Below are 24223 nucleotides of genomic sequence, written 5' to 3' on the forward strand. Positions count from 1 at the left end.
GTAGACTGTCAACGTGTTGTCATGCTTTTCAGTGTTTTATATTAAGTTATATATTGTCTTCAGTTTAGCTTGTGTGCTACAGAAGTTGAGAACTGTACACTAATCATTAGATTGCGTTGATTTGCTGTCTTTTATTGTTTATTAAGTCCATGGATATAAGTGGATATTTATGTGAGTTTTTCTTTGATAGCCATACACTTTTGGGTTTGTCTAAAATGTGTTTACGTGGAAGGTGCAGATATGCACGCGCGGGTCTGGACAAGTTTCTGACAGGAGAAAAACGTCCTCAGAACCAATTTTGTTGCTAGATTTAGCAACTTTTCAGACTACCCTAGCAACTTTTTATTCAAAAAGCACCTAGCAACAAATTTAGCTATTTTTTTTATTTATTTGGCAACTTTTAGCAACTTTTGGAAAGTGATTCTAATCCAAACAACACACGTACAAGCTAGCTAAATAGACAGAGCGGTTCATTCATAATTCCTTAAGATCGCTGCGGAAATGTGGAAATCGCTGTGAAAACCGGTGTTGTACCGAAATCCGACTCCCCGGACAAATCGCACTCCCCTTCGCGTGCACGCGCAAGCGAGTTTAAATCAGTCTATGGTTTAAATGCACTTCCTTTGCCATATATCCGTCTATCGATCGATTTTTCACACAGCAAGCACCTAGATCATGCATGGAAGCTTTGTATACACTTAAATAAATTAACAGAAAGTGAACTAGTGTGGATAAAAGATGCAAAAAAAAAAAAAAAACCATGGCAGATCGATTCAAACTATATAAACTTCGACGAAGGAATAACGCTGCAGCTATCAAAACAAAACTGTTAATTTCACTTAATTTAACCGAACTTATCGTTTGTGTTAAACACGCTGTGGTTCATAGGAAAATATTCTCCCCATTGCACATGAATGTCATTAAAAATAATAATATTTAACCTTTTTTTTCCACGAAGATAGGCTTTAAGAGTTCATCAGATACATACTGAATATATATGATCTTTTTGTTTGTTTGTTTTTTGCTTAACTGCGTCTTAAAAATAGAAATAAAACAAATTATTAGTGATAATCGACACTTAAAGCTAAGAATGTAAAAAAAAAAAACTTAGGCATTTTTAAAAATAAATTAATAGTTATTTTCCAGCACATTAGGGCCCCAAAAAGCATTATTTATTTCATTCATTCTTTCACTTTCACTTTTACATCTTATGGATATAGCCTACAATTAAAATAGCTGGAGTAGCACACTACTGCCCCTGTCACATCTTGGTTTACTGATTGTGTGGTGACAAAAGCATTTGATTATAACTTCATTAAGATGGGTTTTCCAGGGGGAGTCGGATTTTCACAGCATTAAAATACGGACTGGAGAAATCACACTCCCCCCTCCAGCACAGGTGTATAAGGTCATTTACTCACCACACTACTGCCCCTGTCACATCTTGGTTTACTGATTGTGTGGTGACAAAAGCATTTGATTATAACTTCATTAAGATGGGTTTTCCAGGGGGAGTCGGATTTTCACAGCATTAAAATACGGACTGGAGAAATCACACTCCCCCCTCCAGCACAGGTGTATAAGGTCATTTACTCACCACACTACTGCCCCTGTCACATCTTGGTTTACTGATTGTGTGGTGACAAAAGCAGTTAATTGTAACTTCATTAAGATGGGTTTTCCAGGGGGAGTCGGATTTTCACAGCATTAAAATACGGACTGGAGAAATCACACTCCCCTCTCCAGCACAGGTGTATAAGGTCATTTACCCACCACACTACTGCCCCTGTCACATCTTATTTTACTGATTGTGTGGTGACAAAAGCAGTTAATTGTAACTTCATTAAGATGGGTTTTCCAGGGGGAGTCGGATTTTCACAGCATTAAAATACGGACTGGAGAAATCACACTCCCCCCTCCAGCACAGGTGTATAAGGTCATTTACCCACCACACTACTGCCCCTGTCACATCTTGGTTTACTGATTGTGTGGTGACAAAAGCAGTTAATTGTAACTTCATTAAGATGGGTTTTCCAGGGGGAGTCGGATTTTCACAGCATTAAAATACGGACTGGAGAAATCACACTCCCCTCTCCAGCACAGGTGTATAAGGTCATTTACTCACCACACTACTGCCCCTGTCACATCTTGGTTTACTGATTGTGTGGTGACAAAAGCAGTTAATTGTAACTTCATTAAGATGGGTTTTCCAGGGGGAGTCGGATTTTCACAGCATTAAAATACGGACTGGAGAAATCACACTCCCCTCTCCAGCACAGGTGTATAAGGTCATTTACCCACCACACTACTGCCCCTGTCACATCTTGGTTTACTGATTGTGTGGTGACAAAAGCAGTTAATTGTAACTTCATTAAGATGGGTTTTCCAGGGGGAGTCGGATTTTCACAGCATTAAAATACGGACTGGAGAAATCACACTCCCCCCTCCAGCACAGGTGTATAAGGTCATTTACTCACCACACTACTGCCCCTGTCACATCTTGGTTTACTGATTGTGTGGTGACAAAAGCAGTTAATTGTAACTTCATTAAGATGGGTTTTCCAGGGGGAGTCGGATTTTCACAGCATTAAAATACGGACTGGAGAAATCACACTCCCCTCTCCAGCACAGGTGTATAAGGTCATTTACCCACCACACTACTGCCCCTGTCACATCTTGGTTTACTGATTGTGTGGTGACAAAAGCAGTTAATTGTAACTTCATTAAGATGGGTTTTCCAGGGGGAGTCGGATTTTCACAGCATTAAAATACGGACTGGTGAAATCACACTCCCCTCTCCAGCACAGGTGTATAAGGTCATTTACTCACCACACTACTGCCCCTGTCACATCTTAGTTTACTGATTGTGTGGTGACAAAAGCAGTTAATTGTAACTTCATTAAGATGGGTTTTCCAGGGGGAGTCGGATTTTCACAGCATTAAAATACGGACTGGAGAAATCACACTCCCCTCTCCAGCACAGTTGTATAAGGTCATTTACCCACCACACTACTGCCCCTGTCACATCTTGGTTTACTGATTGTGTGGTGACAAAAGCAGTTAATTGTAACTTCATTAAGATGGGTTTTCCAGGGGGAGTCGGATTTTCACAGCATTAAAATACGGACTGGTGAAATCACACTCCCCTCTCCAGCACAGGTGTATAAGGTCATTTACTCACCACACTACTGCCCCTGTCACATCTTGGTTTACTGATTGTGTGGTGACAAAAGCATTTGATTATAACTTCATTAAGATGGGTTTTCCAGGGGGAGTCGGATTTTCACAGCATTAAAATACGGACTGGAGAAATCACACTCCCCTCTCCAGCACAGGTGTATAAGGTCATTTACCCACCACACTACTGCCCCTGTCACATCTTATTTTACTGATTGTGTGGTGACAAAAGCAGTTAATTGTAACTTCATTAAGATGGGTTTTCCAGGGGGAGTCGGATTTTCACAGCATTAATAATTTGACATGGTAGGCTACGCCTAAATGAGTCCAACTGCCCATTATGACAAAAAATGATGTGATACATATACTTCATCTAAGGTGTATTATAATAATTTTTGCCAGTCTGATTCACTTGAAGCTTAATGTAAAAACTGTTGGCAACTCTCCAAAATAGAAATACCTTTGATTAATGTGATGTTACATTAAATTATTCCAGCTGGATCCCCAGGACTATAAATACATCCTTGGGATCATTAATGATTGCAACCATTGGACTCTGACGGTACTATAATTTTCTCATTACCTCATTTGTCTTTTTATGCAGTTATGTTCCTAAAACATTTATGTTGTTTTGCAATAAAAAAAAACATGTTGTTTACACATTGTTTATGTTTATATACTGTCTGTGTTGTGGTCAAGCTGTTCCATGTCTTTGTTTTTGTGAGATTTAATATCCTAAAAATTTCACATTAAGGTCATGATCCCCCAAGAGAGGAGGGCTTTATACCTGAATCCCTTGGGGGAGAGCAAAACCAATATAAACAGATGTCGGGATGTGACAAGGTAATCCAGCCTTCATAGCAACTTACATGAAACTTGAAAGCGTAAAAACTTGCAGAGCACTGTTCCACTTTTACAGTTTTCTTTTCCATTTCATACAGATCATTCATGAGACAAAGGGGTCTGCATCACAGATCAAGGTGGATGTGTGACACACTACCACACCCACTGCAAAAAGACAGCAGTTCCTGTGGGGCCTTTGTCTTAAAAGTAACTAAACGATCAAAGTGCATTTAATACAGGATCAGTGTTTATATAATGTTGAAAAAGCAGAAATAGACACACACACACACACACACACACACACACACACACACACACACACACACACACTCGCTCTCTCTCTCTCTAATATCTCTCTCTCACACACCTATCTCCAGCTTTAATTAAAAAAAAAAATAATATAGTGATTAATATAGTGATTATAAAACGTAACACTGTATAACTATTTGTCTCAGAACTTGTCTGTTATTTTTAGTTTGCAGAATGCATCTTGAAGGAGGAGACTGTAGACTTTTCCTCCTCTGCAGAAGCCATTAAATTGATCAGGTGGGAAATTGCCACTTGTCTGCTAAAAAACACGGGTAAGAATTTTGGATTTGCAATGAGTCTATATTAACTGTAAGCATGTTTTCAAATTAAATGTGGTGTTTAATATAGACACTCAACCTTATTTTCTATTCTGGAATCATTGTTAGAAAACCTGATGGATCTGTGTTTCATCTGTGGGGAGAGGGACAATGGAACTTACTGGGTAAGTTTACCACATTTTTTGTGTGTATAAAACATAATTGATTTTTAAGATATTTGCATTGCAGTTATAGTTTTACTGTAAGAGTATTTACTAAATATGTATATTAATATGTTTAGATACGCTGTGATGTCTGCGCAAGGTGGTTTCACTGCAACTGTGCAAACACAACAGTGAAAGTGAAGAGCTTCATCTGCCGGGCCTGCACATAGAAATGACAACTGTAAACAGACTGTAAATACTTCATTTTAGTTAAGTGTTTAGTGTAATTTTGTTATTGTTATTCAGTGCATAGAATGTAAATAGAGATTAATTTGTTTTTGTTCAACTGTAATTTGTTTTTGTTCAACTGTAATTTGTTTTTGTTCAACTGTAATTTGTTTTTGTTCAAATTCTTAAATAAGTAACCCAAAAATGAAAATTGTCATAATTTAATGAAGTTTTGAGGGGAAAACCCATCTTAATGCAGGTTACAATTAACTGCTTTTGTCACCACACAATCAGTAAACCAAGATGTGACAGGGGCAGTAGTGTGGTGAGTAAATGACCTTATACACCTGTGCTGGAGAGGGGAGTGTGATTTCTCCAGTCCGTATTTTAATGCTGTGAAAATCCGACTCCCCCTGGAAAACCCATCTTAATGAAGTTACAATTAACTGCTTTTGTCACCACACAATCAGTTAACCAAGATGTGACAGGGGCAGTAGTGTGGTGGGTAAATGACCTTATACACCTGTGCTGGAGGGGGGAGTGTGATTTCACCAGTCCGTATTTTAATGCTGTGAAAATCCGACTCCCCCTGGAAAACCCATCTTAATGAAGTTACAATTAACTGCTTTTGTCACCACACAATCAGTAAAATAAGATGTGACAGGGGCAGTAGTGTGGTGGGTAAATGACCTTATACACCTGTGCTGGAGAGGGGAGTGTGATTTCACCAGTCCGTATTTTAATGCTGTGAAAATCCGACTCCCCCTGGAAAACCCATCTTAATGAAGTTACAATTAACTGCTTTTGTCACCACACAATCAGTAAACTAAGATGTGACAGGGGCAGTAGTGTGGTGGGTAAATGACCTTATACACCTGTGCTGGAGAGGGGAGTGTGATTTCACCAGTCCGTATTTTAATGCTGTGAAAATCCGACTCCCCCTGGAAAACCCATCTTAATGAAGTTACAATTAACTGCTTTTGTCACCACACAATCAGTAAACTAAGATGTGACAGGGGCAGTAGTGTGGTGAGTAAATGACCTTATACACCTGTGCTGGAGAGGGGAGTGTGATTTCACCAGTCCGTATTTTAATGCTGTGAAAATCCGACTCCCCCTGGAAAACCCATCTTAATGAAGTTATAATCAAATGCTTTTGTCACCACACAATCAGTAAAATAAGATGTGACAGGGGCAGTAGTGTGGTGAGTAAATGACCTTATACACCTGTGCTGGAGAGGGGAGTGTGATTTCTCCAGTCCGTATTTTAATGCTGTGAAAATCCGACTCCCCCTGGAAAACCCATCTTAATGAAGTTACAATTAACTGCTTTTGTCACCACACAATCATTAAACCAAGATGTGACAGGGGCAGTAGTGTGGTGAGTAAATGACCTTATACACCTGTGCTGGAGAGGGGAGTGTGATTTCACCAGTCCGTATTTTAATGCTGTGAAAATCCGACTCCCCCTGGAAAACCCATCTTAATGAAGTTATAATCAAATGCTTTTGTCACCACACAATCAGTAAAATAAGATGTGACAGGGGCAGTAGTGTGGTGAGTAAATGACCTTATACACCTGTGCTGGAGAGGGGAGTGTGATTTCTCCAGTCCGTATTTTAATGCTGTGAAAATCCGACTCCCCCTGGAAAACCCATCTTAATGAAGTTACAATTAACTGCTTTTGTCACCACACAATCAGTAAACCAAGATGTGACAGGGGCAGTAGTGTGGTGAGTAAATGACCTTATACACCTGTGCTGGAGGGGGGAGTGTGATTTCTCCAGTCCGTATTTTAATGCTGTGAAAATCCGACTCCCCCTGGAAAACCCATCTTAATGAAGTTACAATTAACTGCTTTTGTCACCACACAATCAGTAAAATAAGATGTGACAGGGGCAGTAGTGTGGTGGGTAAATGACCTTATACACCTGTGCTGGAGAGGGGAGTGTGATTTCTCCAGTCCGTATTTTAATGCTGTGAAAATCCGACTCCCCCTGGAAAACCCATCTTAATGAAGTTACAATTAACTGCTTTTGTCACCACACAATCAGTAAAATAAGATGTGACAGGGGCAGTAGTGTGGTGGGTAAATGACCTTATACACCTGTGCTGGAGAGGGGAGTGTGATTTCTCCAGTCCGTATTTTAATGCTGTGAAAATCCGACTCCCCCTGGAAAACCCATCTTAATGAAGTTACAATTAACTGCTTTTGTCACCACACAATCAGTAAACCAAGATGTGACAGGGGCAGTAGTGTGCTACTCCAGCTATTTTAATTGTAGGCTATATCCATAAGATGTAAAAGTGAAAGTGAAAGAATGAATGAAATAAATAATGCTTTTTGGGGCCCTAATGTGCTGGAAAATAACTATTAATTTATTTTTAAAAATGCCTAAGTTTTTTTTTTTTTACATTCTTAGCTTTAAGTGTCGATTATCACTAATAATTTGTTTTATTTCTATTTTTAAGACGCAGTTAAGCAAAAAACAAACAAACAAAAAGATCATATATATTCAGTATGTATCTGATGAACTCTTAAAGCCTATCTTCGTGGAAAAAAAAGGTTAAATATTATTATTTTTAATGACATTCATGTGCAATGGGGAGAATATTTTCCTATGAACCACAGCGTGTTTAACACAAACGATAAGTTCGGTTAAATTAAGTGAAATTAACAGTTTTGTTTTGATAGCTGCAGCGTTATTCCTTCGTCGAAGTTTATATAGTTTGAATCGATCTGCCATGGTTTTTTTTTTTTTTTTTGCATCTTTTATCCACACTAGTTCACTTTCTGTTAATTTATTTAAGTGTATACAAAGCTTCCATGCATGATCTAGGTGCTTGCTGTGTGAAAAATCGATCGATAGACGGATATATGGCAAAGGAAGTGCATTTAAACTCGCTTGCGCGTGCACGCGAAGGGGAGTGCGATTTGTCCGGGGAGTCGGATTTCGGTACAACACCTGTTAACAAAAGACAACGAGCGCAGGGGCGGGGCTACAGATCTTATAGCCAGGCACAGAGGCTGCGGGCGGCAGCAGCAGCAGTAGCACGCATTTCACATTTTTGGCAAAATAATTTAAACACATTTCATGTTTCACTGGTTGATAAGAAAATAGCCTACGTTAAATGTAATTGTAAAGTGTTTAACTGTACAATATCAATGTTGTATTTAAAAGTAAAAAAAAAACTGATCATGAAAAAGTGTTGTTTGTATTACTTTTACAAATACTGTAGCCTATGTATGTATGTATGTATGTAATATGTATACATATATATATTTATTTATTTTTTTACAAACAAATCTTAATTAGTATTTCAAATAATATCTACGTATTACATAATGGCGTAGTGTTGCGTTGCGATTACGTAATGACGTCATAGCACAATGACGTCACAACGTCATTTAGCAACTTTTAGCAACAAATTGATCTGCCTTTAGCAACTTCCCCTGAAAATTAGTTGGCAACACTAAAAAAGGTTGACAGCATGCATGCATATACACAAGTACATATAGCATATTTGAAGACGTAAGCCACACTTAAAAGGCATTGACATCGGCATTATAACAAAATATCAACAACAACAAAAATACGGCATAAAAAAAAGTGGCATAACTTTAACAAAGTTACAATTTTTAAATTGTTCAAAAGTGACAGTAAAGACATTTATAATGTTACAAAATATTTCTGTTTCAAATAAATGCTGTTCTTTTGAACTTTCTATTTATCAAATAATCTTTTTTTTTTTTTTTTTTTTTTTTTACTATCACCGTTTCCACAAAATGTTTTAACAGATTTTAACATTGATAATACGGAATACGGTTTCCTGAGCAGCAAATGGAATGATTTCGAAGACTGGAGTACTTTGTCATCACAGGAATAAATTACATTTTAAAATTTATTTCACAAAATTATTTTTGAGAATTTTTTTATTTATCAAATTAATTCAGCCTTGGTCAGAATAAGGAAACATGAAAAAAAAATCTTGTTCTCAAACATTTGAATGGTAGTGTATTTAAAATAAAATGATGAATTTGACCTTGTCCTCTGCTTATTACTCAAGACTTTATTATGTTTTAAGGATTATGCATTTACAGGAACTCAGTGTTAAATGATCATATACAATTAATGACTAATGAAAGTGTACTAATCGCTGTAAAATAAATACTGTTGATCCTGTTCTGATTCTTATAGAGGGAGCCTTCGATAAACCTGCAGGACTCTTTTGTGGATCACTGGAAAGCAATAACCAACTATTACATTGAAACTTCAGGTAACACTATAAGTTTAAATTCAAGTTAAACAGTATAACATACTGTTTAATAAACATGTTTATAACATACAGTGTGTTAAACAGTAAATTATGCCATGCTTCAGTCTTAGATCAGAGGAAAGGTAAAGTAGTTAAACGAAAGTTTCAATTGCATGTTTGTCTCTTGTACAAAGATGAGTCTCGTCCGGTGAAGCACACAGACATCCCTTGGAGGCTCAGACAGATGCTGGATATCCTGGTGTATGAGGAGAAACAGCAAGGAGAGGAAACGGGTCCCTGCATGGAGTACCTGCTCCAGCACAAAATACTAGAGACACTTTGCACGCTGGGAAAAGCACAGGTATGAGGACACAGACTCAAGACACAGATTAAAAATATTTAAAGCTGCAAATAAACTGAAATATTGCTTTATTTATACAGTATCCTCCTGGCATGAGTCAACAAGTGATGCTGTTTTTCTCTAAAGTCCTGAGCCAGATCACGAAACCTGTGCTGCATTTAATCAATGTCTATCGGCCCGTACAGGTAAGACATGGTCAGTAGGGAACTGTTATTGTATGGAAAAGAACTGCGTGAAGCTTCATAAAACATTGTCCTATAATTAAAAAAATAATAATAATATGGGTTTGGGACAATGAGATACAAAAAAAAAATACAAAACTGTTTTTAAATATTTTCAAAAGAAGAAAAAAACTATTGTGAAAAAAGTAGTATTATTATTACTATTATTATTCATATCATAAATAATATTATTATTGAAAAAGACCATTCTAATATGCTGATTGGATGATCAAGAAATATTTCTTATTATCAATATTGAAAAAAAAATTGCTGCTTGATATTTTTAAAGTAAAAATCTGTCGTAACATTATAAATGACTGACTCCAAAACTTTTGAACAGTAGTGGAAGTAAATAATGACAGAATCTTTTAGGTGGAAGATTCCTTTAGCTTTTATATCATTAAGTGGACATTAAAACAATCAAGAAATGAAAAATATTTTTACAAATATTTTTATTTTATTTGATTCAAAGTTTAATTTTGTACACATTTAAGCACCATGATTTTTTTCATTAAAGCCAGTGTGTAGATTTTTAACATTTGGAGAGCAACACATTCACCACATTTTGGAAATTATTATGAAATGAAGCAACCAATATTTCAATGGAAATTAGGTTGTATTACACTCTCTGATGTGGAAAAAATAATGTCTAATTAATTCACTCTTGTCACTCTCTGTTATAGAAACTGATCCATCTGTGTGGACTCCCTGATTCTCAGACGGAAAAAGAGGAGTCTCAATTTCTCCTTGCTGTTTGCACTCGAGTCAAAAAAGACCCTTATGTCCTCAACTATATCCTTGAGGTACTTTCTTCATTATGTCTTCTGACACTATTGGGTTGACTGTTGTTCAGATTGAATCTGATTTAGATTGTGAATCTTAAAAGTGATAACAAACACCCACATTTCTATCACAAAGATTACCAAAGACTCTCAGAAGAGGTCCAGTTCTCCCTCTGATGAGGCTGTGGAGAAGGGCTGCAGTCCTGAGAGGGCTCCCTCTCCACCGTCTCCTTCTACCAGTTCTGCCTCCTCCAGCTCACCTCAGGAAGCCACAGGCATTATCCCTGTACTCATTCACCTGGGGAAAAGTGAGGTGATTCATCATGAAAAAAAAACACAAGACAGATTGGATGTATAACTAAAGAGAATGCATGACTGGGGAGAGGTACCCCAAGGCTGATTCACACCAAGTTTTAAAGCTAATTTAAAAAAGGCACAGTGCATTACAATTACATCCTTATGGTGTAGCTGAATACATGTACTGAAAAAGAAATAAATATTTAAATTTCTAGGAGAAGTGTTTTTAACACTTAATAATGAAAGTTTTTCATAAAACTACTCTAGAAGAACTAAAAGTTAGGACTAAAAACTAGGTGCTAGCTTTTAGTTTAAAAATAGGATGAAATAATCTCACAATTGTAATATTAATTTGGTAACGATTGCAAGTCAAGTCACCTTCGTTTATATAGCGCTTTTAACAATATGGATAGTTTCAAAGCAGCTTTACAGTGATAATAGGGAATTACCGTGACAGATTGTTTAGGCTTTATAGCAGCTCTAGAATAAAGTTATTGTCTAGCTAAAGTTAGTTTTGATGGATTGATTCACTTCCGTTGCAAAGATCATTAGTTATTAACTTAGGAGCCACTACGACACCGTTCTAACAGGAAAACCCTTAACGCACTCCGGCCGCCCATCCGCACAAAACAGTGCCTGGTGGCTCGAGAACACACTCCCTAAGATATCATTAAACTTATTTAATTAAACTCATTATTATTATCATATTAACTTTGACAGGCGTAAAATACACTTTGTTAAATCTTATATTGACCCACAGCATTGCATTGTGGTCACTTGGTTTATTCAAAAACAAAACAAAAAAATTTGCTAAACGTAAATTACGTGCTAAATTGCATTTTTTATACATTTTTATTTTTTACAGTTTAAAGTACCATTTTTAACATTTGTACTGCATATATATAGTGCAGCAGATTAGTAAAAAAATCGTTCACTTTGGTATAGAAGCATGAAATTTGGCACAGATACTCTCTAAGGGCCACTATTTTGGAAAAAGGGGTTGGCCAATCAAAAATTCAATATTCAATTCATTGCTATTCAATGCTTATTATATAAATTATTCAAACAGTGATCCAAGCATAACATTTTATACAAATACTCTCTAAAGGACATAGAAAAAGATGAAAGTTAATAGAAAAGTTAATAGAAAAAGATGCTGGTCCCTCAAAAATTCAAGATGGCCACCGTTCCTGTCGAATATTAATTATTTCAAGTGTTCAAATGGTGATGCAAGCATAAAATTAGTCAGAAATACTCTTCAAGGAACACTCTTTTGGAAAAAGGTATGTGCCACTCAAAAATTCAGGATGGCCACCATTTTCAAGATGGCCACCATTTCTGTCAAATAGTCATAATGTCTGCTTTGTCTGCCTCCTCTCCTTTGACCTGTCCAGCTTAGTTAAACTTGCCAGGGATATAAAATCCCCGCCGGCATAGGTCTCAGGTTCATTGGAGCACACAAGCCTCTCCACCACGGCAAGGTGTAGTCCACAGAGAGGAAGTGCCACTGTTAAAAAAGGATACGCTGCTGGTGCAGGTTGCATATACAGTGGGGAGAACAAGTATTTGATACACTGCTGATTTTGAAGGTTTTCCTACTTACAAAGCATGTAGAGGTCTGTAATTTTTATCATAGGTACATTTCAACTGTGAGAGACGAAATCTAAAACAAAAATCCAGAAAATCACATTGTATGATTTTTAAATAATTAATTAGAATTTTATTGCATGACATAAGTATTTGATCACCTACCAACCAGTAAGAATTTCGGCTCTCACAGACCTGTTAGATTTTCTTTAAGAAGCCGTCCTGTTCTCCACTCATTACCTGTATTAACTGCATCTGTTTGAACTCGTTACCTGTATAAAATACCTATCCACACACTCAATCAAACAGACTCCAATCTCTCCACAATGGCCAATACCAGAGAGCTAAGGACATCAGGGATAAAATTGTAGACCTGCACAAGGCTGGGATGGGCTACAGGACAATAGGCAAGCAGCTTGGTGAGAAGGTAACAACTGTTGGCGCAATTATTAAAAAATGGAAGAAGTTCAAGATGACGGTCAATCTCCCTCGGCCTGGGGCACCATGCAAGATCTCACCTCGTGGGGCATCAATGATCATGAGGAAGGTGAGGGATCAACCCAAAACTACACGGCAGGACCTGGTCAATGACCTGAAGAGAGCTGGGACCACAGTCTCAAAGAAAACCATTAGTAACACACTACGCTGTCATGGATTAAAATCCTGCAGCGCACGCAATGTCCCTCTGCTCAAGCCAGCGCATGTTCAGGCCCGTCTGAAGTTTGCCAATGACCATCTGGATGACCCAGAGGAGGAATGGGAGAAGGTCATGTGGTCTGATGAGAGAAAAATATAGCTTTTTGGTCTTAACTCCACTCGCCGTGTTTGGAGGAAGAAGAAGGATGAGTACAACCCCAAGAACACCATCCCAACCGTGAAGCATGGAGGTGGAAACATCATTCTTTGGGCTTGCTTTTCTGCAGAGGGTACAGGGTACGACTGCACCGCATTGAAGGGAGGATGGATGGGGCCATGTATCGCGAGATCTTGGCCAACAACCTCCTTCCCTCAGTAAGAGCATTGAAGATGGGTCGTGGCTGGGTCTTCCAGCATGACAACGACCCGAAACACACAGCCAGGGCAACTAAGGAGTGGCTTCGTAAGAAGCATCTCAAGGTCCTGGAGTGGCCTAGCCAGTCTCCAGACCTGAACCCAATAGAAAATCTTAGACTGCTACCAAATGGTCGCATTTTGCGACCAAAATTTGAGAGTGTGCGACTGAATTTTACACCCAGTCGCACATGTGCGACCAGTAATTTATTTTTTTATTTTTTCACGTTAAACGTGGAAGGGGCGCGAATGTGTGGCAGGCCAATGAGTGTGAGAAGAATAGGGAATGGCCACTGTAACTGGCTAATGTGTGGAGGGGGAGGGTCCTAGAGATAATCGAGCGCGCGTAAACGTCCGTGGGAAGGAGACGGAGACAAATATCAATGTCACGGACAGACACACAGTCGGATGATGATGATGATTCAGACAGAGTCAGAGGTTTGTAAGGTGATAAAGGCCTGAACCCACAATTTTCGCGAAGACTGGCTACGAGAATTCAGCTGGTTGAGGTACTGTAAGGAGATGAACTCCATGAGCTGCGAATGTTGCAGTCGCTACCCCAGAACTGCGGGGAAAACGAAGTTTGCAGACAGTGCAGGCACTTCGCGGTTTAAACACTCAATCTCAGCCTCAAGCATAGAGTATGCCGTGACATGTTAATAAATAAAAACAAAATGAAAGTGGAAAAAAAACTGCGCTACTCATTCTGCTTCACAGACCGTTTAATAGTTCGAACCAATAATAGACAGAGCTCCTCTCGCCAGTCGCGGGCCGATCGCGATCACGCGAAACAGTTACATCGTGGAGATCCAGTGAAGAAATCCATTGAGTTCGCGACAGAATTAATAACATTGCTGCGAGATCCAGTGAGAAACATTCAGATTTGACGCAGAATTCTCTGTTATAAACCATATCAGACCAAACAGCACTGACGTGGAAACCAGGAGAAACATGTGCAATGAGCGAACAAGTTATAGAAGGCTTTAGGTCCACAGATTAGCAACATTCACCTTGGATTTACTGTAGTAACACTAACTGTAACTATGGTATACTGTGGTTATAACAGTAGCCTACACATATTTTTCCAGCACTTCAAAACTATATTATCATATTTAAATGTTATTTTTAATGTGTTGACCAAAACATTTTTTGTTCATCCTTTAAAGGTGCATTGCGCAACATTTCATGTTAAAAAAATACCAGTTTTTCAAACCCATACATGCTTAAACAATTGCCTGATGGGCTGAATGAGCCCTTCTCTGATCACTGCGATTGCCTCTATAATCCTGTACAGTAAAATAAATAAGAGGGATTTGGGTCGGAATTTGAGACTGGGCGTGACGTCATGCGCGTTCAGTTGCAGTGTTGCAGTTTCGCTTGTCGCCAGATGGGGCATAGTTCTGCAAAAACTCAGAGACTTGCGCAATGCACCTTTAAATATTGTACCTATTTATAAAACTAAAAGTTTCAAGAAGTAGGAAAACTCACACTTATTTAAAAAAAAAAAGATAAAGATTAAATTACTAATTACTACTATACGCTTACTGGCTATATTCACTCCCTAATATCTATTTTGTCACTCATTTTGCTTTTGAATTAATATCAAGACATTAAGGCCCGGTTTCACAAACAGGGCTTAGACTAAGCCAGGATTAGACCATAGATCAATTAGGACATTTAAGTAATTTTTATAAACATGCTTAGAAAAAAACATTACCGATGTGCATCTTAAAACTAAAAAGGCACTGATACATTTTTAAGATCAGTCAGTGCAAGTTTATTTCAGTGGAAACAGCTCAGACTTACATTTTAGTCTAGGACTAGTCTTAAGCCCTGTCTGAAACCAGGGGTATGAATGATAATAATTAAAGTTAACTTTATCTATACACCTCAAATTAAGCTCAGTGCTTTGTCATCCCACAGTGCTACCAAATACTTTCTGTAGAACTTAGTGCCGCTGCCCTCAAATGATAGACTGGAGCCCTGTGAAATAAAACTGCACATTGTAATTTCTGTACGTTAAGGCTATTTATTATCAAAGCATTTATCAGTAATACAGTTATTTTGGGGGAAAATGTTAATAATTGCATTGCAAGGTGATTTAAGGTGTGCCCCAAAATTTTCTGCTTGCGCTCCTAAAATTTTAAGTCAGGGGCTACAGCGCTCCTAATAAAAAAAGTTAGTCTGGAGCCCTGGGAGGGAGCTGAAAGTCCGTATTGCCCAGCGACAGCCCCGAAACCTGAAAGATCTGGAGAAGGTCTGTATGAAGCAGTGTGCCAAAATCCCTGCTGCAGTATGTGCAAACCTGGTCAAGAACTACAGGAAACGTAGGTTCTCTATAATTGCAAACAAAGGTTTCTGTACCAAATATTAAGTTCTGCTTTTCTGATGTATCAAATACTTATGTCATACAATAAAATGCTAATTAATTACTTAAAAATCATACAATGTGATTTTCTGGATATTTTTTTTTAGATTCCATCACTCACAGTTGAAGAGTACCTATAATAAAAATTACAGACTTTTACATGCTTTGTAAGGGGGAAAACCTGCAAAATCAGCAGTGTATCAAATACTTGTTCTCCCCACTGTATCTGCGAGATGGAAGGCGGAAGGACCATCAGAATTGAGACTGGTTTCAACAATATAGGCGACCAATTCAGAAAGAGCCATAGGAAATATGGCTGGTTGAATCGTTTCACTCTGTGACTCTTTCTCAAGCCTTCTGAGGTGGAGTTTCTATCTGTTGTAAAGATGAATGAGACACAAATGATGGTACATTGAGCATCGGATTGTTGCTTCTGGGCACGAAGTAACTTTGTGTTGTTGAACCGAAGTCGACAATTGTGGTGATACTTCGCTTGGTTCCTTCTCAAAGTAGCTTCTATACCCCCACCTTCATCCAGTCGTTCCAGGTCCAGGGTCATTGGCATTTTGTTCATCTTGTGAAAGAGTGGAATGTTGGTGGCAATCATTTTATAGCCATCATGTTGAGAAACATGATGGGTAGGTGGTGATTGGAGGGGTTCCTTTGTGTCTGTCTGACAAAGACAACATTTCATCCAATCAGTTGGACTCTTGGCTGACATGGGATTTTCATTTGCCATTTTGGGGGTTTGTTGTCTGATTAAGGCCGAGGGGTTATCCTTTTACCACCTCAATCATAGACATAGTACACATTCAGGTATGGGATACCATAGATATCATATAATAAAGGCTAGATGTCTTGTGCGCGCTGCTGGCCAATGGAGGTCGACGTCCGCACGTGGCGGCCATCTTACCACAGGGTGCTCGCTCACTCGTAACATGGTGCATGTACTTTTAAATAACCATAACTTGCTCAATTTTCTACCGATTTTCAAACGGTTTGGTTTGTTATAAACGTCAGAGATGTAGTTATGATACTGCATATATATTATTAATTATAACAATGGACTTCCATATGAAAGAATTATAGCCACTTTAATAACGTTTGTAAGAAACCAAACCGTTTGTAAATCCGTCAAGATTTCAGTGAGATAAGAGGATTTGTGTGCGTGCTGATCACTCACCTTAATGCACAGCTTCCCTGTGGTAAGATGGCCACCGGTGATGCTGGAAGTGACTCCGCCTTAAGACATCTAGCCTTTATATGGATATCTATGTGGGATACAACTAGGTACAGGTCACCTACACCTAGCCCGATCATTCATCCAGTGCCATTTAAGTCCTGTGTGTTCTGTACACCTTCCAGGTAAGCATACAAAAACAAGTCATATATTGCCCCGCTTTCCCTTGGCTCGGCTCTCCCTTGCTGGCACAACTTGTCAATTCAAATGCAGCTATCTAACTACGTCTATTACTAGCTAATTGATGAGGGGCTGTTAGGCAGCATTTGGGACACTAAACTTAGCTATACTATTACTACTAGTCAAGAACTAGTAAGTAAAACTAGATCAGCTGACACTGAACCCCATGCTGAGTTCCACAGCAGTGAAATCACCAGTGTTCCCTGGTTGTGTAATGACGTTCACTCTATTAAACACTCTATTAAATCACTCCTAGTTCCTGCGGTGCGAACACGCCGACATCCGGGTACTTTAGCCAATAGTTCTAGGAACTGTGAAAAGGTTCCTCCGGTCGGAAAGCGGCTAATGATGCTCAACACGAATGAAGCTCCTAACGGATAAAGATCTTTGAATTGAATAACAGTAATAATTTAAGCCCCTGGACATGAGTTTCTGGATGTAGGCTAAAGACTACCACCGCTTAATAGAATAAAAAAAAATGTTTCTGTTGCTGTCAGTATTGTTTTTGGAAATTAGGCTACATTAAAATGCAATGGTCTCGTTTCAAAAGCATTGGTCAATATGCTTGCTTCGACTTCACTGTAGCCTATATGTGCCCTGCTTCCTTTCCGCGAGTTCTGACCGAAAAATGGAAAATATGATATCAAGCGCTTCCGTTTCAGAGTCCCTGTTTCATGTTTGTTAGCCCAGGACATTTTACAAATCCAGACCAAACGATGTTCTACGGCCATGTCCGGAATAAAGAGTAGCCTATCCATGTCACAGTAAGATTTAGGATTTTGACCATATACTTCGCAGTCAGAGACCGTATCAACATCAGTGAGCTATACTTATTGCATTTCGCCACAGTGTGTCACTGTGGCCTCAACCCTTCGCTTTCGCTTACTCTGAGCTCGATTGCTATGTCTGAGGTAAACCACGCCCTCCTCATTACCCTACGCAGGAAGAAATGTAGGAAGAAATAAATGTATAAATAAATAAATGTATAAATACATAAATGTATAAATAAATAAATGTATAAATGTAGAAATAAAAAAATAAAAAAATAAATATGGAAAAAAATAAATATATACATAAATAAGGAAATAAATGTTTAAATAATTATTTATTTTCGTTTTTTTGCTTTTCTATTTTTTTTTTTATTTTTTTATTGCAAATTAACAAAACAGTAACATATACAAGGTAAGAAGTCAGTGACATATAAATACAGAAGAGAGGGAAGAACAAAAACAGAATAACAACAATGAAAGAAAGAGAGAGAGAGAGAGAGAAAAAAGGAAGCTCAATATCATTGTCGATGTTTATAATCAATAATAATATATCAATATTAGTGGTGTTATTATCGATGATAATAATAATCATGACAATAGTAATAGTGATAGTTTTAGTGATTTATATAAAAAAAATATATATATTTAAAAAAACAAAACAAAAAAATAGTAATGATAGTATTAGTAACAGTAATAATAATAACAATACATTTAGATCAGTCCATAAGCTATTGAATAATTGCTCTAAACTCTACGTCAGGGGCTGATCCACAACTGCCAGTGAGCACAACCAGCACACCCCCCCGACATGGACATCTCTCCTTGATCCGACAATCCAATTCCCCCCCACTGCCACAAGCGCCACCCAGCCACAGCCTCTATGCTCCATTGAGTCTTCCTCCAAGAAGTACGTTGGGGCACCATAACAGGCACCTCCATACCAAGCTCCCTTAGTCTGGTTGTGACCTGACATATCCAAATGTTATTGGTGGTTGGCCCTCTTGTCCCCTTATTTATTTATTTATTTACTTATTTATATATATATATATATATACACACACATATATACATATATACACACATACATACATACATACATATATTCATACAAACACATATACATGTATATATACATATACATATATATATATATAAAAAAAAAAAAAATTATCCATGGCTTGGACCATGGTGTGCACTGGTTAGCTACCCAGCCAGAGACACCATATCCAACCCAGGTATCACTCCAAATTATTTTACATGAGGGAGGGAATTGGCCAGAGGGAGTGAAAGGGAAGGGTCAATCAAACCACTGAGACTATAATGACCATGACAACAGGGCATGCCAATCGGACCCACCAACAGCACTTAGAACAGACGCCCGACCCAGACCATCATACATATATCTACACACATATATTGGGAGAGTGCGTGGGTTCGGTTACAGGTTGCTGAATTATATGAAGATGAGTTAGGAATGGCTTCCAGATATCAAGAAATGTAGATATAATATTCTTGTTAGTGTATGTTATTTTTTCTAGTGTGATGTATTCTATAAGAAGATTAGTCCAGTGATTGATATTTATACAGTTTTTGGACTTCCAGTTTTGCAAAATTACTTTCTTGGCGATAGTTAGAGAAATGAGGAGTGGATTTTTGTATTTAATTGGGAGATGATCAACTTCCATAATATAGTTATTGAGTAAACAAAGTGATGGAGATGGAGGGATTCCACAACCCATGATAACGGAGAGTTTTGTGGTCACTGATATCCAAAATGAGTGAACTGATTGACAGGTCCATAGGGCATGAAGATAGTCGTCTGTGCTCCCCATTGTGCACTGTGAACAAATGTCTGTGTCCCTCAAGCCCATTATAAACATCTTTTTTTCAGTGATGTGAATCCTGTGTATAATCTTAAACTGTATGAGCTGGAGGTTAGTATTGTTCGTCATTGAAAATGTATTGTTACAGATTTCCTTCCAGAGGTCGGTGTTGGGGGATAAGGCTAAATCATTTTCCCATTTGTTCATGGGTATTATAATTGTTGTATCATTATTTAATATAAGTTTATGTAGTTTGGATATTAGTTTGTTGGTGTTAGTAATTTTCATTATATCTTCCATTAACTTAGAGGGATTAAGTGGGTTATTAATTATGTTGATCTTGGATTTAACTATGGATTTAATTTGTTGGTATTGTAGAAACTGGTCTCCCCCAAGACCGTACCTCTGGACTAATGTTTGGAATGATACAAATTGATTATTTTCAAATAAGTGATGGAGATGAGTAATTCCTTTTTGTTTCCAGGATGGGAAATTGATAGGTTTATTGCATAATTGGAAGTCAGGGTTGAACCAGATGGGGGTGTGTCTACATGATGTTAGTGATGAGTTATTCATTTTATTTATTTTCCACCATGCTGTCAGAGTTGATGCAATTGTAATATTATTAAAATAGTGCATTTTTTTAATTGATTTTGGTAGGAAAGCGAGATCTGAAACTGAAGTATTTTGACATTGATTTTGTTCTAATTCCATCCATGAATTATTGTGATTTTTATTATGGATCCATTTATATAAATATTGTAGCTGGTTTGCTAAAAAGTAATATTGAAAATTTGGAGCTTCTAGGCCACCTTGTGATTTTGTCTTTTGTAATTTTTCTAGTGATATTTTAGATGTTTTGTTTTTCCAATAGAAGTGAGAAATTAATGAATCAAGTGATTTGAACCATTTATCGCTGGGAGTTGTTGGAAGCATTGAGAACAAATAGTTGACTTGTGGTAAAGTTGTCATTTTAACTGTAGCAATGCGCCCGACAAGTGATAGTGGTAGGTTAGTCCATCGTTTTAAATCATCTCCTATTTTTTTTAAAAGTGGAGTATAGTTAAGATTGAACAACTCTGACAGTCTGGAGGAAATGTTGACACCCAAGTATGTAATATTGCCGGTGTGGAGTGGAAGAGAAGAATCATGAGCTGTGGAATCCCAGGCATCCTCAGAAAGTGGTAGTATTGTTGATTTATTCCAGTTTATTGTATAATCAGAAATTTTTGAAAAATTATTAATAATTTTAAAGGTTTCTTTCAGTGATTTAGAAGGGTTTTGTAAACATAACAATAAATCATCTGCATAAAGACAGATTTTATGTTGTGTATTGATGTTTTGTATTCCTCTGATATTATTATTTTGTCGTATTGCTGCTGCAAGTGGTTCTATAAATATGGCAAATAAAGAGGGAGAAAGTGGGCATCCTTGTCTGGTCCCTCTGGAAAGTGTGAAATTTTGTGACGTGATCCCATTTGTTGTTATTGTGGCCCTAGGTGAAGAATATAATATTTTTATCCAATGGATGAATGACTCTCCAAAGCCAAATCTGTGTAGAGTGTTAAAAAGAAATGTCCAATTAACTTTATCAAACGCTTTTTCAGCATCAAGTGATACAAGTATAGTTTTTGTTTGCTTTTGTTGGGCAATATTAATTAAGTTGAATAACCTGCGTACATTATCTGAGGCATTCCTTTGTTTAATAAAACCTGTTTGATCATGGTGAATTAACATCGGGATAACTGTTTCTATTCTAGTAGCTAATACTTTGGTAATGATTTTTAAATCTATGTTTATTAATGAGAGAGGTCGGTAACTAGAAGGGTGCATCGGATCTTTGTTTGGTTTTAGCAGAAGTGTCATAGCCGCCGTGTTCATATGTGTTGGTATTGTCGATGTGGTTTTAATTTCTTTGATGACTTTGACGAATAATGGAGATAGAATTGGCCAGAAGTGTCTATAAAATTCAGCTGGTAGTCCATCAGGTCCGGGTGATTTGTTATTTGGCATTTTGTCTAATGCTTTATGGAGCTCATCATTAGTGAGCGGTGCATCTAATACATTTGCCTGCTCTTTTGACATTGTTGGTAGTTTTAATTTTTTTAGAAAATGTTCTATTTCTTTTTCATCTAGATTGTGATCTGATGAATATAAATTTTGGTAGAAAGTTCGGAATACATTATTAATTTCTTGTGGGTTCTGGGTTATTCCGTCTGATTCATTGTATATGGATAGAATAATTGCTTTTTCTTGTTTACGCTTTAGTTGATTTGCTAAATATTTGCCCATTTTGTTAGAATATTGGTATTGTTTATATTTGAGTTGTTGGATAATAAACTGTGTTTTTTGGTTTATGATGGTATCGAGTTCAGCTTTAAGACAGTTTAGTTCGCATTGTATTTCCTCACTAGGATTGGTAGTATAGGTATCTGTGAGAAGTTTAATTCTCTGTTCGAAGTTATTTTCCAGCTCTTGTTGTTTTTTTTTTCCTGTATGTTGAATATGATATTATTTTTCCTGTAATTACTGCTTTGCCTGTTTCCCATAATAAGGATGGAGAAATCCCTGGAGAGTCATTCATTTCCAGGAAGAAAGCCCATTCTTTCCTAATGAAACTGTCAAAGTCGGAGTCGTGAAGTAATGAGGTATTGAAACGCCTTCTGCTGGGGGGTTTAATAGAAAATTTAGTGTTTAATGTGATGGAGATGGGAGCGTGATCGCTGATTATGATTGGATGAATTAAAGTTTCTGTTACATGTTGGGTTAATGAATTACTGATGAGAAAAAAATCAATTCGGGAAAATGATTGGTGAACAGAAGAAGAATAGGTATATTCTCTGAGTGAAGGGTTATACATTCTCCAACTATCGCCAAGTCCAAAAGTAGTCATATATTGTTTTATTGTTTCAGTAGACTGGCCAGTTCTTGTGGAATTGGATGAATTTGATCGGTCCATTTGTGGGTTGATAACAGTATTGAAGTCTCCAGCAATAATAATATTATTTGTGTCAGGTATTAGTGAGAAAAAATTATGAAAGAAGGATGGGTCATCAGTATTTGGTCCATAAATATTAGCTAGTGTGTATGTTGTATTATTAATGGATATATTGATAATAATAAATCTCCCTTCTGGGTCAATAACAGATGTGTTAAGAATAAGTGGGATGTTTTTATTCATTAATATTGAAACTCCTCGTTGTTTACTATTGTATGTCGATGAGAATATGTTGTTAAATTTATTAAATTTTAGATTTTCAAGTTCCGATTTTATTAGGTGTGTTTCTTGTATAAAAGATATATCTGCCCCCAATTTCGTTAGATGATTAATTATTTTAGTCCTTTTTGCCTGGGTCCGGAAGCCACGCACATTCCACGATACCATTTTAAGTGTTTGCATGATTGTTGATTAAATATCTAAAAAGAGATAATGATGATAGTAGTAATAATAATAAAGAAAAAAAGAGACTATAGACTATACATATAAATGTGTACAGAATACATATAAACAAGTACAGTATGACATAGTGAAACATAATAAACAAAAGTATTAGGATTGGTGGATTAAGATCCACGTATCCGTTTAAAGAACAGAGAGAGGGTGGAGCATCGTGTCAATATATAATATGACAGGCACTTTTCGATGTTACACTAAATTAGAAGAGCCAGTGAGTAATTTTGGAGTCACGGTAGAGCTGTCCATCAATGAAAAGTTTGTCCACAATTATATTTGCACGTTGATTGTTTTGTCTGTGTTTTTTCATGATGGGGTAGAGGATTTTGCGCCGATCGTTTATTTCGCGTGGAAATTGGTCGTTTATTCCGTAGCTGGTTCCTTTCAATTGCTTTTCTATGTACAGTGAGGAAAATAAGTATTTGAACACCCTGCTATTTTGCAAGTTCTCCCACTTAGAAATCATGGAGGGGTCTGAAATTGTCATCGTTGGTGCATGTCCACTGTGAGAGACATAATCTAAAAAAAAAAATCCAGAAATCACAATGTATGATTTTTTAACTATTTATTTGTATGATACAGCTGCAAATAAGTATTTGAACACCTGAGAAAATCAATGTTAATATTTGGTACAGTAGCCTTTGTTTGCAATTACAGAGGTCAAACGTTTCCTGTAGTTTTTCACCAGGTTTGCAAACACTGCAGGAGGGATTTTGGCCCACTCCTCCACACAGATCTTCTCTAGATCAGTCAGGTTTCTGGGCTCCCTCCAGTTTGAGCTCCCTCCAAAGATTTTCTATTGGGTTTAGGTCTGGAGACTGGCTAGACCACGCCAGACCCTTGATATGCTTCTTA

At 37.4% G+C, this 24223-nt stretch overlaps 2 protein-coding genes across 3 annotated transcripts in view; both read left to right on the top strand.

Annotated features, from left to right (window-relative positions):
• fhip2b (FHF complex subunit HOOK interacting protein 2B) overlaps positions 1-24223 on the top strand; it is a 37718-nt gene that overhangs the window by 378 nt on the left and 13117 nt on the right. For both annotated transcript variants that reach the window (XM_081348927.1, XM_081348926.1), the window contains exons 2-6: positions 9178-9256; positions 9430-9596; positions 9677-9781; positions 10501-10620; positions 10736-10912. In XM_081348927.1, the coding sequence (XP_081205053.1) occupies positions 9178-9256; positions 9430-9596; positions 9677-9781; positions 10501-10620; positions 10736-10912 (648 nt within the window). The remainder of the gene's footprint in view (positions 1-9177; positions 9257-9429; positions 9597-9676; positions 9782-10500; positions 10621-10735; positions 10913-24223) is intronic.
• Positions 3680-5178, top strand: LOC308680671 (uncharacterized protein). The gene is made up of 6 exons (XM_081348928.1): positions 3680-3739; positions 3932-4020; positions 4119-4227; positions 4496-4601; positions 4716-4771; positions 4888-5178. The coding sequence occupies exons 2-6, from the start codon at positions 3935-3937 to the stop codon at positions 4978-4980; spliced, it is 450 nt and encodes a 149-aa protein (XP_081205054.1). The 5' UTR covers positions 3680-3739; positions 3932-3934; the 3' UTR covers positions 4981-5178.

Source organism: Scardinius erythrophthalmus (assembly GCF_964197995.2).
Source record: "Scardinius erythrophthalmus genome assembly, chromosome: 20".
In the NCBI taxonomy this organism is placed as follows: domain Eukaryota; kingdom Metazoa; phylum Chordata; class Actinopteri; order Cypriniformes; family Leuciscidae; genus Scardinius; species Scardinius erythrophthalmus.

What these genes read in the sequence shown, in the direction of transcription:
- LOC308680671 (XM_081348928.1), top strand. Translation starts at nt 3,935, where the DNA reads ATGATCCCCCAAGAGAGGAGGGCTTTATACCTGAATCCCTTGGGGGAG. An exon ending in TTGTCTGCTAAAAAACACGG is followed by an intron (nt 4,602 to 4,715) that starts GTAAGAATTTTG and finishes AATCATTGTTAG; the next exon opens with AAAACCTGATGGATCTGTGT. An exon ending in GGGACAATGGAACTTACTGG is followed by an intron (nt 4,772 to 4,887) that starts GTAAGTTTACCA and finishes TAATATGTTTAG; the next exon opens with ATACGCTGTGATGTCTGCGC.